General features: G+C 38.8%; 1 protein-coding gene across 20 annotated transcripts in view; it reads left to right on the forward strand.

The window, feature by feature from the left end:
• RFX3 (regulatory factor X3) overlaps positions 1 to 12184 on the forward strand; it is a 440711-nt gene extending 428527 nt beyond the window's left edge. For all 20 annotated transcript variants that reach the window (XM_082694397.1, XM_082694413.1, XM_082694414.1 and 17 more), the window contains 2 exons: positions 1280 to 1322; positions 4980 to 12184. In XM_082694397.1, coding sequence (XP_082550523.1) covers positions 1280 to 1322; positions 4980 to 5218 — 282 coding nt within the window. In that variant the 3' untranslated portion in view covers positions 5219 to 12184. The remainder of the gene's footprint in view (positions 1 to 1279; positions 1323 to 4979) is intronic.
• Positions 12185 to 14940: the final 2756 nt, after the last annotated feature.

The raw sequence follows: 14940 nt of genomic DNA on the forward strand, positions 1-14940 counted from the left end.
AAATCAGTACAATTTGGAGTGTTATTTGCAGTCCCAATTGGGTATAAAATAACAAAATGGGCTTTCTTGAATGGTACATAAGCTAACTCTTGAAATTGATTGTTAAAGAGGCATTCCAGAACCTTGGACCTTGGAATAAATGTCTAAGCTCCCTAGGTAGCTACTAGGAAGAACAATACATATGTAGGTTTAAAAAAAAAAAATGTGTTTGCAAAATAAGATCAGTTTTATTACTTTGTAGACATACCTTGTAGATGAAAAAAATACTCCTATCATGGAACTCTTTATAAGCAAACTTCTGAAGTAAGTAGAATTTCTGTCTCCCTCTTTCTAAGCCTCTTGAGAACTCTGAATTTCTATAATGACTTATTCTGAATCTTCAGCTTTTAAAATAGTAATGTTCTCCATTTAAAAAGTGGATGCTTTGAGGTTTCTCCTCACCTTTTTCTGATCAACTTGGTTGCCTCTGCTATTCCTTTTTTTTTTTTTTTTTTTTTTAGAGGATCCATCTTTGTTCTCTCTGAGACTCTCAAAATCCATTTCCTCATGGTAAAAATACCATTAAGCTTTTGAACCAGAATAGAAAATAAAATCTAAGCTGAAGGTTATTAATTGTTCCACATTGTTTTAAGCTCTTTCTTGTTGCATTACTAATAAGCAGATGGTTTTGTTTTTTAAAACGGGACCCTGACATCTTAGTAAATAAGAACATCCAATTATTATACAAGAAGTCTCCAAGGCTTTTAAAAAATAAATACTCTGAATTTTGGCATTCCCACTGTTTTTTATTTCCACTAGTGAAAGCTTTTAAAGAGAGAGTTCAGCCAAGCGGCCGGACCAAGTTGCTGTCAGGTGGCCGCCTCCCACCCGGCCCCAGGAGGGAACTTTTAGACTGCCCGCGGGTGATGGAGCTGACGTGTCCTGCTTCACCAAATTTCTGAATTTATCCCACCACCTCCAACTTCTCCAGGCCAGCCAAGCCCCCATTTCCTCACTGCTAAGTGGGAAATAATAATAAAACTAAAATGGAGCGTGGAAGACAGAGAAAATTGCTCTCCTTTGCAAAGAGGTCAAGACAGCTAAATTGTGACACAATTTCAACTGTTCAGATTCGACAAGTTTGATTGGACAATTAGGTGACCCAGGTAGTTAGAGATCAAAACGGTCCCTGGTTTACAGTTTTAAAAAGTTCCTCCTCGTGTTTTTACCACAGACTCATAGAATAATTATTTTATTCTACCTGGTAGTAACTATTGCCCAAATGACTGTTGTTTTACAGTTTGGTGATTTAAATGCTGTGTCTCCTGGAAATCTGGATAAAGGTAAGAAGTGAAAATAATGCACATTTTTAAGGACTTCTTTGAGAAATTCCCATAGGGGAAAATGTGGCATGTGTTATCCTGGGGAAATGGCCGATGGCCCTACAGGAATAGGACAGTTATGTCTCTTGAAATCCCTGTTGTTTACTTCTCCATTTCTGTGCCTTCTTTATGGGAAGGATATTAAATGCAAGAATTTAAATGCAGTTACAAACTCTGCGTGACTCTTGCCCACAGTTCATTACAGGTAACAAGAAATTCTTTCTGACCACCACCAGAGTCCTGGAGAAAAGTGATAAAATTTTACTGAAGGCCCATGGGGCAGGCGGAAAGATTTCTCAGCCTGCCCTTCTCACCAATGCATACTTTTCACTGGAAAAACAGCTCAGAGATAGCAAGGAAGTTTACCATAAAAAAGCAGGATCAGCAGTGGGACAGTCAGATAAAGCCAGTATTGCCACTCAGCTAAGACGCCATTCAGATGCATGTTCCGGAAGGATCTACAGAACCACACAGTAAAAGGGACAGGGCTCTGGGGAAATGAGGTTGGGGAAGAGCACATGCAAGGAAAAAGCCACCCTCAGTTAAAACAAGCAAATGAATATCAGCTCAATTAAAAAAAAAAAAAAAAAGTAAAATGTTTAATAAACAAACACTGCAGAAAATATAGGCCTAAAACAAAACAAAAACCACCAAAACAAATAAACAAACAAAAAACCCAAGAAAGTAAAGATACCCTGAGGTTCTAAGGAACTGAGTTCCGGAGTCAAGGACAGAATGCCCACATGGGGGAAAACTGTACAATTAACCTTTCCGGGACAGAGCCACAGCTAGAGGGGACACGGGCCAGAGGAAGGGCTTGGGGAATCTATGTGAATGGCAGCGTGGTTCTCTGGAGCCTCCTGCCCCCAGGTACTTGTGGCTAGCCTCCTTGCCTCCTTGATGGTGGAAACCGTGAACGTGCTGGTGGAAATCCTAAGGAATCCGTCTCACTCCCATGTTAAGCTCCTGTCCGTCTCTATGACCAGTGGTGCAGGCATTGATTCCTGTTTTAGTAATAGGCATCATAGCCGTGCAGGATGGGTAGAAAATAATAGTCCAGAGACATTCCTCTGCAAATACATACTCTCTACGGCTAACCCCGTGACAAGAAGATGAATTAGTGATGATACTAGTTTGTAACTTCAGATCGAGGAAGGTGAGCGCTGAAACCCGTGGCCAACGTGAGGCAACCTTGCCTTGCACTGACCGAAGCCTGATGGGTCACACCCGAGGATTTCACCCCACTTGCCAAAGTGCACAAGCATCTTCTACTTGGCCACTGATGGCTTCCAAGCCTCTCTGTAAAGTGCTGGACCAGAGCGAAGTCTTCAGTCAACTCCAGTAGCACCTAATTTTAGTTTCTGTGTGCCAAATTTCCATATCTTTGAGGATGTTTCTAGAAAATGTCCTTGAGTCTTTATGAGGGCATAAAATGTCTATGGAATTGCATTAATTTGCCCTTAGAAGCGGAGAGAGGGCTTGCTCTTTGGTGGATTGCTTTGGAGCGTATCCATAGGAACCCCATCACCCACAAGTGGACATGGAGAGAAGTGGCCTTGGAGCACTTAGATTTGTTCAGCCTGTTATCCCATTGTCATTTCTACCCAGGACATGGTGGATGAAAGGGGTCTCTCCGCTCTCTTTGCTCACCTACTAGCTTGAAATTATTATTTTTTTTCCTTTCAGTGCTCCTTTCTTATTATTTTGACACTATTTCTCAGGCACAGAGATGTTGATGGAGAGGGAGCCACGAAGCAGTGTGATTTATCTTCACCTTGGGGTGGCCCCGCTGGTCCCATTCACCCCCTAGACCTGGTGCTTCTGGAGATATGGCCAAACTGGTGTAGTCAGGGCCTGAGGCTTGAATGTCAAATCTTCAAGAATTCTTGTGGGTTTTTCCACAGAATGAAAATTTTCATTTTTTCCCCCTGATAATAAAAGTCATTTCAGCTCTATATAAAAATTTCAAATAATACGGAGATTTAGAAATTATGACAAGTGAATCTTCATAGTCAGAACCCTAGGAGATAACCACCATTAAGAATTTAATGTGAGGATTATTCCAGTGTTTTTGTGTTTATATATAAGCAAATACAAAAACAGACCCAAAATGTGTCATACAAATATGTTTCGATTATACCGTCTTCACGAAGCAAATGTCTACCAGACGTACCCCTTTCCCTGCAGCCCACGTTCCCTCTGGATGTGCTTGTTCTAACAGACCCTATTATTATAAAGTCCATTCTCCAGAGGCGAGAAGATAACAGGATAAAGTAGATGAGCCTCATCTAAGAGCACTTCTGTGTTATAATAATGTGTTACATCCTTTCTAGTCAATAAATCTCATGTCAGCCTTTTCAGTCACAAGTCACGCTTCTCTGGAGATGCTGCTGCTGGCAATTACATGCTGCACAACGTGTGCAACCATGTGTGCAAGCCCCGTTCCTCCTCATCACTCTTCTCTGGAACCAGCTTTGCCCCAATAGTAAGATAACAATAATAAGGGACGAAAAGCCAAAGGGCCCATTTGTTAGCAGGGACTTCTGGAGGCATGTGCTCCACATGGTTCAACTCCATTCAGCAGCTCGGAGAAAGAGTCCATCCTCCCTAAAGACTGAGGAGACTGAAGAGATACTTGTTAAACATTCACTGCATGTTCGTAAAGTCCAAATCTCCTAGTTAAGTATAGGTATAGTTGAGCAGCTAAACAATTTTTGTTTCAAATGAAAATTTAAACTGATCTTTAAAAAAAAAACAACAGGAAAACATGTAGAAGGTGAAGTAAAAACTCTTTAGATTTTTAAGGCAGAAATCTATTCCCTACTGTTTAACAATTATCACTGAAGGGAAGGTGTTCTCCACACTCTTCTGAGGAGAACCTTGGTATGGTGGTAAAGCTGTGTGTGAGCATTTTCTCTCTCTACTGTACATTTGAATTTCAACGGTACGTGCTCGGGGGGGGAAAAAGAGAAACAGTAGTCCATTATAATGGTGTCTTGATTAGCATAAAATATGTTAAAATCTGAAGGTGACAATGACTGTTTAATACATTTAAATTCCAGAAATGAATATCAGCTATTAACAGTGAGTGGCAGTGTTGCCAGGAATGGAAATCCATTGTACATTTTTACTCTGATAGTATTCCCTCAGTCAGTATATTTTTAAGGGCCGATTTAATATTGTCATCTACAACATTCAAGGACACTGAAAAGTCACCCTTGCGTGTGCGTGTTGTAGTTATTTGTGAATCAACACTATAAACACGGGCACAGATGGAATCGATACCCAGGGTAGGTGTCGAAGGAGATGGAGAACTTTCATCCCTCCTTCTCTTCCTGCCTTAGTATTTTTCAGCTCATTCCCCAAAAGCAGCATAGCCTACCCAAGTGACTACTTTAGGATGACTCGCATTAGCCAACTACTTAATCCAAAAACTTCAGGAAATCCCAGAGGTCGTCTTAAGAGAATTCTTAAAAAGTATCACTCACAACCTAGCCAAGACTCGGTTACGGTTGCCACGTTGGAAAGGATTGCGGGTGCACTAATAGAGCCTTGGTCCCGATGAAAGGCACGAGCCGAGACTCTTCTGGTAACAGGGTCTTGGTGTCGTTTGTGCAGACGAAGGCAGCGAAGTGGAAAGCGAAATGGATGAAGAACTGGACGATTCTTCGGAACCCCAAGCCAAAAGAGAGAAGACCGAGCTGAACCCGGCGTTTCCGGTGGGCTGCATGCAGCCGGTGCTGGAGAGCGGGGTGCAGCCCGGCCTCCTGAACCCCATCCACAGCGAGCACATTGTCACAAGTACTCAGACTATCAGACAGTGCAGCGCCACCGGAAACACCTACACCGCGGTTTAAGGAATATTAAAGCGTATTTTTCCAGCTAACATTACCCCTGTGGATAGATTGGGCTTAAGTTGAAAATTGAATAAGCCTGAAGGTCGACTGTTGTCAAATTCTATCTGTGCTGAACATTACCTTTTTGGAGTTGTGAAATGGAATGGGTGTATGTATTTTGCCAGGTCTTTCTTTCTTTGTTTTTGGGTTTTGTTTTGGTTTTTTTTTAACGTTAAAAAAAAAAATCATTTGCCTCTAAGTAATAAGAATTTTTTTTTTCTTCTTTAGTTTCAGGTGTCAAGAAGGATTTTTACCACACTTAATGCCAATGTTTTTGTTTTCTTATAATTAAAAAGTAATTTACATTTTTGTAGCTTAAAATATTTTATTGTTGATCGTTAGTCTTGGTGTATGATTTCATGTGTAAGTTTTTAATTAGATGCACTTCTGTGAAATATCAAAAGAAAGGAATTTCTTTGATTTACACTGGAGGCATGCCCATTTGCCGGCAGATGCATCAGATTTGCTTTTGAAAGGTGCTTTGCATTGGACAGAACCACAAGACAGGATTTTGATAACACTTTGGTACGGAGAGAGAATACAGAGCATTTTTATGACAGTGCTAGAGGGTTGGGAAGGTCATCTCTTTTTCTCGGGAGAAAAATTGAGCTGTGCATTTATCCGTTCGGAGTAAATGACAGAACTGCAAGAGATTATGCTAATATGTACATAATTTGTGTACATAATTATTAAACCACATTAATGCAAGCTTCCGTTAAACATTGAATTTTAACCGTTATTTGCATACCAATTCCTCTGTTTAAAGACTACTGATTCTGTATTTGGGACCACTGCACAGATGCATTCTGCTGTCGAGTGGGGCTGTTATAGTTAGATACTGAAGCTGAAAAAAAATGACTTGACTTTTTTTTTTAATTTTTTTTTTTTGTTTTTTTTTTTTTAAGTGTACATGCTACTTATGCTGAGCTGGACATACAGGAAACCATTCCATTTGGATGACTTTCTTTTATTCCAGGTCTTTTTCCTAATAGTAGTTCAATATGCTGCTATTATAGAAGAAAATGTATAGAATGCAAGGAATGTAGCAACCTGCATATTGTGATTTCCTTCAAAAAATATTTCCTGGTTTCTAAAGTATGTGGATTTAAATTTTAAACAGAACCTGAAGGCAGTGTAACTGGCACACCACACTGTTGCTTATCCCCAATTCAGTAGGATTTGGATAGGTGGCCGGATGGACCAGTGCCATTGAAGAATGTACATCAGGGATCATCGTACCTCGGCTATTACATGGTGCCTTAAAACAGAACTGAAGCTACGGTTTAGTAAGGCTTATTTTGTTCATGTGAATTCTCTTCAATCCATTTGACAAGGTGTACCTGTCACGTTCAGATTCCTGGAGTGAGGACAGGTCACGTGTTCTTCAAAGGAAATTTAGGGCAAGCAGAGCAAAACAAAAGGAGAAAAAAAAAAGAAAGAAAAGAAAAAAAAAATCAATTCCCCTCTCCGAGTGACCACGAACGGACTTTTTTGTTCATAGAGCTGAATATTACTTGATTACGAATCAGATTGCTTAAGGGTGTGGAATAGCAGACTAGTTTTAATTACCAACTTGTCACATAAAATCATACATGTTTTAGGTCATTTTTATCTAGTTCTCGTTGAAGAAAGTTAACAAAATAAGCAGGTACTTATCGAAGTGCATCTTTTCAGTCTAAATGTGTTTTTTTGTTTGTTTGTTTGTCTGTTTGTTTTCGTCTGTGTCTTGGTATCTGTGTGTCCACAGCGCACACAAGTGCTGGTGGGCAGGGGTCAACTCAAAGTCAGGTGAGGTCCTAGACAGGATACACCCATCCCCATTTGAATTTACATGAAAAGCCAAGGTTCTTTTAAGCACTCAAGTTATTAACAGCAACAACACAACAACCACAAAAACCGGCACACTGATCCAGTTAAGTAGTTTTTATAAAAAGCTGACCAGCAAAAAGAGAGAGAGAGAGAGAAAGCACAAAATGATTTATAGATGATTAATGAGGCCTATATTAATCTCAAGATGTTTATCTTTCCATTTTTATTGGGGTAGGGGTGGGAGGTTGGAAAGTAGAGGGTGAGCCAGTTTGTAAAGTTAAAAGTACCAAATGGCTTATTGGGTAGGGTGTTCTGGTTGCTCGATTGCCTTAGGCCGTTCACAAAACTAAGATCCACACAATTTCTTAAGTAAACTTTAAATGTTCTAGATGTAATTTTTTAAATGGATTCAAATTTTGTATGACTCATCTCATATATTTGCAAGCCTCCACTGGCATTCTCCCATCACCTCATCCAAATATCATTGAAATGACTAGTTCCCTTTTTTCCCTCTCCCCCCAAAAAGCGATGAATTTGCTCCATTACACACACAAAAAGGCAAACAAACAAACAAAACAACTTCACTGCAAAGACCACATATCTATTTCATTGTGCATTAGGGGACATTTACAGGTAAAATTAAAATCACAAAATGAAAAAGACACTCTTCGTTTCGACTCTCCTTTCTGAAAAGCTTCTTTGCTTTCCTCTCCCTGTCCACCAGCCCCAGAACTCCACTCTTTCTGTATTGGACCAAATGTATTTGCTGGTTTCGCCTTGTTTATTGAACGATTTTCAATGTATTAATTGTCACTGTTCGCTGTTGGATATATTTGTATCCTTAGAGGAATCTGATAACAATGGGCAAATTTAGAGTGATGGAAGGTAGGGATTGGGGACCCTCCAGGATTCAACATTTCTTCCAATTGTTCATGGTTTGTTCTCCATCAGGACAGATTAGGAATTAATAAGTAGGACTGCATTTCAGCTTGGCTCACTAGAAACCTCCAGATCTCCTTTACGAACACAGGAACATTCATCTTTGACTAGGACAGATAGTTCCAAACCAACAGACAAAAGAGCATCTGCAGTGTGAGCTATTTCCGGTGATCTATAGTCTACAGTAAGACAAGAACACCTCTACGGTCAGACACAGACATCTCAACCACTCTCGAATTTGAACTGTGAGATAGAGGAGAGAATCAAACCTCCTAATTTGTGCATTTGAGGCAATTGGAACAATCCCCTTTATTGCATTTATTTGATGTTTGGTTTTCATTTGTTTCATTCATTGAAACTGTGACTTTTTCTAAGGAAGACGGATTCTAATACTCTCAGAGTAGATTTATTGACAAGTGACAAGTACACATGGTAAGGACTTCTTAATATTTCTTGACATTGTAACCAAACCCACTAGTCATGAAAAGTACCTGCATAGACCAAGTGCTACACTTTCAGCGCGGAAGATGTAACGAAGGCATGTTGGCTATTTTTAAGTCTCTGAAAAGATACTTCCGTAAAATAGGATTGAGTCTCGTGGGTATGGTTTGACCTTCACGTACATACTTTGAGAATCGTACCCAGAAGATTTGCATTCATGAAGCCAGTGAACAATGGGGTGAAATGGAGGACCCACCTCCTTGGAACACAGGGCCCAATTTTGAATTTTTTCTTTGGCTCTCAAACGGCTGGTCACTTTTTCAGGATTCTCATCCAAACCATGTTTGGACTGACTATTTAAGTCTTACTGCCTTTTCAGAAATCTGCTTTTTCCTTTTTGTGCTTTTTCTTGTACTGTATAGCACGGTTCATGCACCTCTCTTTAGATGGTGTACTTTAAAAACAAAAGTAAATTTTAGAAAACGGTTTTAACACTGCGTACCTGAAATTAGTAGTGTGCAACACTGACTGCCTTCGCTTTGTAGCAGACGAGTCAAAACGAACACGTTCTCGCGGCATCTGCTGTAACGTCGTTCAGGAACGACCACGGTTTTCATTGCTGTCGTCATGAGCCTTGTAATGTGAGCGCGCTCCCCAGAAGTGCTGAACGTGATGCATTTTCAAATTAAAGAAAAAATTCTTCAGATGGTATATTTGAAATGTCTAAAATGATGCTGTGCTTGAAACATTAGTGTAAAAGGAAAAAAAAAAATGTGTGTCACTGTGATGTTGGTCCTCCCCGTGTGGACTCAAGTAGAAAGTTTTAAAAAAAAAAAAAAAAAAAAAGCTTTGGCAAGTCACCTTTCTGTACAATTTGAGGCAGTCGTTATAGACAACAGATTGACTTTTGGTAGAACCTTCCCTCCCCCAAATTCTTGGTGAGAAAACACCAACTATCAAAACAGGGAAATCAGGACAAATCAGAACTTCTGATTTCGATGGAGAGCACGGGAACAGGGGGGAGACGGGTGCACATGCAGTACTACGGAAATTGGGCTTGTCACTAGATCAGATCAACCTCCATGTAGATGGTTAGAGTAAATCAATGAATGGAATCCTAGTATTTCTGCAAGTTTGGTGATTTTAAAACAAAACAAAACAAAACAAAAACACAAAAAACTGGAATAGAAGCATTATTCCAGTGCTTAGCTCTAGTATTAGAAAACCCCTTGGATGTAATGCCTTGTATTAACCCTTTGAGCATTGTAAGATATACAATGGGGGACAAAAGCCTTTCAGATCATTTATTTAGACTTAGACCGGTAAAATATACTCTATATCCAAATGTCTAATTATGCTGTTTTTTTAAAAGGGTGGGGGGGGTAGGAAGAGAAAGTGTTTCCATGCTGAACACTTGCATTTTATATACAACTCTTAATTTTCTTCTTCAAGAGGGCTTGATATATTTATTCCCAAATATTCACTGCCATCTAAGTAAGTGTACTGTTTACAGAAAAAAAATCGACTTTTCTAGCATCACATCATGACTCTAGAAAAGGAGGACAGATAACATGGGGCTGTTGACCTATGTCGAAACTGATCTCTGCACATTGAAAAGTACCTAGATTGCCTTTAAAAGGTATGATAAAGAAAGGGTTACATTTCTTTTTCTTTTTTAAATTTTTATTGTTTTTGTCCTTTCCCAAAACAAAACGAAAGATCTCTTTTATTTAGCTTTAGAAAGTACAGTTGTAAGCAAAGCCTTAGGAAGAAATGAGTTCGAGTGGATGAAGAAAAGTTGAACTCTTTGGGGGCAGGGAAGCTATGTGGAGTTTGATCGCTCACAAAATAATATTGTTTGGGAATTTCAGACAGGGCATAATTTTACCTATGCTCCAAAACTTTATGTCACAGTTTGTCAAAAACTCAGACGTAGGTAGAACAGAGAGCAAAGCATTTCATTCTCAGCTCATCTGTCCGGAGATGCTATGACGACTGCTTCTGATCTGGGCAAATGTCAGTCTGCTTACACAGTTGCCGACTTGGTTCAAGGGACGCTCTGCGTGCCCTTGTCCCCTTTTTGTCCCCCACGTGCCGGAACATGACAGCAGCGTCGTCTGCAGACGCGCTTGGCGCCGCCTGAGAGTGTAAACCTATTCTGATGTCTGGTGAAGGGACATCCATAGCATAGTGCAAGTTTGCCGCAAAAACATTGCTTTTCAGGCAGTGTAGGAAGTCCAACCATGCAAATTACTCATGTGTTAACATGCAATACTCAAAGGGTTTTAATTTAACTCTCTTCTTTTGAATTCTTCATGATGATTTACTGTAAATGCTTCTCAGTTTGCATGCTCTGATCATTGCTGCTAGTGATTTTACGTGCCAGTAGACCTGAGTTTAGTTTACCAATTTTACTTAAATAGTAAAAGCCACTTACAAAGTGACTGCCTAGGATTTTTTTTTTTTTTCCTTTTGTTTGAAGTAATTGGTAACACGTCTTATTTTTAAGAAATGTGTTTTGTCTCTTCTTTTATTCGGTTCCGGTATGTGATTCTTTATCTCCCCCCCAACTTTCCTTTGTGTTTTAAATAAATTATGATGTTGGGATTGGAAGCCCTGAGTAATGAAATCTTTTGGTAAGAATTGTTACGTAGCTCGATCATGAGGACAACAAATCTCTGTTAGAAGAATTCTGATTCTGGGGGAGGAAGGGAAAAATTGAAACTCCCATTGACTGTTAATAACCGAGTAAATTTTTCCTTCAATGAATTAATAGTTTTGAACGAATGATTGCCTTGTTTTAACCTGCTAACCACAATTTTAAATGACCCAATAAAGGAGGTATTGAATTTTATTCGTTTAAAAAGCATCTTTTGTACCAAAGCAAAATTTTTTTCGCTACTCATCTCCATCATCAATTGGGACCTATGGTGGTGACCAATGCGTTGGTTACAGAAACTTTAAGTGAGTGCCTTGAGAAAACTTGGAAATTTGTGCCTGGGGTGGTAAACTTTTAATTAGGTTTAATTGTAGTGCTTACCAATCAGTAATTCCGCTATCACTCAGGGCTTTCGTACCTTCTAGGTAAACTTCTTTCATTGTGTTTTTTTAAAATACTGTATTTTTTTTTAAGTGCCATCATTTAAATTTCACTTAGTAAGTGGCAGATTACATTATTCAGTCCCACAAGCACAGAAACATAGTAACACTAGGAGATATTTGAACATTTATTTTACAATCGACTGAATATATTATGTAAATGAGGTAAGCAACTTTTGTAGAGATTGTATGTGTGAGATAATGTAATGTTCTTTTCCAGTTTTTGGACTACAGTTGAATAAACTTTTTAATTATTTAAAAACATCTTTACCGAATAACATGTGATGGTTTTTTGTATAATGTATTTGATTTTGTAAATACGTATTTCCTGATGTGATTTTTGTGAGAAATGCTAAATCTTTTAGTATATCATGTCCTCTCAAAATTGGCAGGAGCTAAATAATAGTTTGTGGGCGATTTGTATTGTGTACTGTACAATAACTGGGGAACTTTTATAATTATAAAAATATATATTAACTTTTAGTGTGTTGTTTAAACAAATGACTGGAACATACTAAAGATATTAGTAGGATTTTTCTGAATATTTCAGACTTGAACTCAGGCTAGCTTTCTTGTGTTTTTCAAAACAAAATGGTGTCTTGTCTTTTAAAATCAATAAATTTGTTTCCTTGTTACAAATACATTTGAAACGCATTGCTTTTTCCCCTCCCCGCCTCAGATCATTGCCAGGAAGCTCAGAACGCACTGCTGCCTCATCTAGAGGATAGTCCTGTGTCATTGACTAGCTTAGAAACAAAATTAAGTTGTTTTCTGTTTTTGTGTCAGATGAAATTAGCAATATTTACACATGAACAGCACAAAAAGAGAAAACAGAATTATAAACCCAGCAGGGTACAAATCTTACCCTCAAAGAAAATTAGTGATTGAGTGCTGTTTAATTTCAGAAGCTGTCAACAGTTCCATTGTAAGTCCAGATTTTTGGATGTTCGTAAAGTGTTTGTTTTATGTCACTTCACACTGATATCTGGCACCCAAGTTCTTAGCTTAGATTGAACAGCTTATTAAAATTCATTTTAATACACTTCAGAAGATGCCCTGCCCTATTTATTTCTTATTGAATTCTATGGTTACATACAGAAAAATTTATTGTTTTCGGTATGCATGACTGAGTCTTGACAAACACATGCAGGCGTGTGACCACCACCACAATCAAATTTAAAACACTTTTTTTTAACCTTGCAAACATTTTTTTTTTTAATGTGTGTGTGTGTGTGTGTGTGTGTGTAGGACCTCCTCCTAGAATATGGAATAGCCAATTTGTTTGGATTTCTTTAAAAGATAGAAATGCAAGACGGAAAATATCCTTTTGGGAATCACCACCATGGGGCTTTCAAGTCATAGTACGAAGTTACTTTTGAAACAAAAATGTTGATATCTTAGCCCACAGAAACACCAAAATCATTCTAACTTAAGTGGATCCCAGTAACAGAAATGTACCAAAATAATGTTAGTTAATAAGTGAAAGAAGAGGCAGACAGTTAAGAGTTAGTAGAAGACACAGTACTAGGCTAGGAAGAAAACATATCTAACCCATTTGAGCATTTTTATGTTGCATAAATACTTGTCCGATATTTGGAACTTTTGTACAAAAAAAAATGGAGTTCCTGGTTTCCATCCTTATTTTTGCACTTGGGTTTCTTTTAAAAATCTGAAATCTTTCAAATATATCCTATAATTAGTGCACTTTGGTTTTACCATTCTTCCCACCAAAGGTCCTTAATTGCATTTCCTTCTCTTTTGGAGCTTGGACATTTCAAGACTTGAACTCAGCCTGAAAAATAGCACCGGTTTTCATTAACTGATTCAATTCAGTTCACCAAATGCTTTCCTTCAAGTATGGTCTAAAAGTAATGTGTGTAGAAATCTGCCATCAATGGTATGGCTGCCATGTTGTTGAGGATCCTGTATTTGAAATCCAGAGAAGGGAGCAGAAGGGCACTGCAGTCTGATTCTGTTCTGCTTCTCTCTGAAGCAACATCTGGACCAGGAGGAGGGGTCTGCTCACTCTCACAGGGGCTGGATATCAGATTAGTTAGGCTGAGGGACCCTAGACATAGTAGTTTTCCAAAGCTGATGAGACGTGTTTTTCATGTTTGTTGTTGGCCTTAAAATTGGAAAGTATCCCATGTGTGCCTGGAGAACATGGGAAGCTGGGCTCAAGCTGTGTGAACACAAATCTATTAGTAACTAAAATAAATAATAAGTGCGCTATTATTGCAATTAAAATGGAAAGATTGGCAAACAACATTTTTGAAAGAGAACAGATCTCTATACTGGGTACAAGAAAATGTGCTCCAAGAGGTTGAAAGCAAAAAGATACAGAGAGAAAAAATAGAAACACTATGAGATAATGAATGATAAATCTGGTAAAGTGATGTGAAAGGTCTGTACACTGACAGCTATAAAACATTGGACAGGGCAATTAAAGACTAAAAGGAGAGATCTGTTTTCATGAAGCAGAAGACCCATGATTGATGAGATGTGAATCCTTCCCAATTTAATCTATAGAGTCAACACAATCCAATCAGAATTCCAGGAAGCTTCTAATGGACAATGACAAGCTGTCTATAATTCATATGGGAATGCAAAGGATCTAGGTTAGCTGAAACAGCTTCGGAAAAGAGGAACCAAATTGGAGAGCTACCAATACTTAAATTCAAGGCTCTTGTAGAGCTACCCTAACCAAGATAGTGTGGTATTTGGAATCAAGGTAGACTAACAGGATCTGTCAAATAGATCAGTAGACGAGAATAAAGAGTACAGGAATGGACCCACACATTTATGAACCACTGGTTTTTGACAAATGTGTAAAGGCAATTTGATGGAGAATCTTTCAAAAAAACACCCATCTGTCTAAAAAAATTAAGTATGATCACACCATACACAAAAAAGAACTCAAAAAGGATCAGAAACCTGAAGATGAGGGCGCCTGGGCAGCTCAGTGGGTTAAGCCTCTGCCTTTGGCTCAGGTCTTGATCCCAGAGTCCTCCCTGCTCAGCGGGGAGCCTGCTTCCCACTCCCCCCTCCCACGTCTACTTGTGATCTCTTTCTCTCTTAAATAAATAAATGAAATATGTTTTTTTAAAAGAAACTGAAAGATGAAACCTAAAACTATAAAACTTTTATTTTTATTTTTTTTAAAGATTTATTTATTAGAGAGAGAGTGTGTGTGCAAGGGAGATAGATTTAGCAAAAAGCCTTGGAAGTTAGAAAGGCTCCCTCTGGGGCAGAGGGCCTGTTGGTTTCCTGACAGCGTGATAGATAGTTGTCTTCTTCAGCACAAAGGTTGGGCAGGCTTGCTACAGCCCCCTTTAAAAATGGGGTTTCTCAGCTGTGACTTCAAGGCCCCCACCTATGCAGTACCCACCTGGGTC

The sequence above is a fragment of the Mustela nivalis genome (assembly GCF_964662115.1).
Source record: "Mustela nivalis genome assembly, chromosome: 13".
NCBI lineage: Eukaryota > Metazoa > Chordata > Mammalia > Carnivora > Mustelidae > Mustela > Mustela nivalis.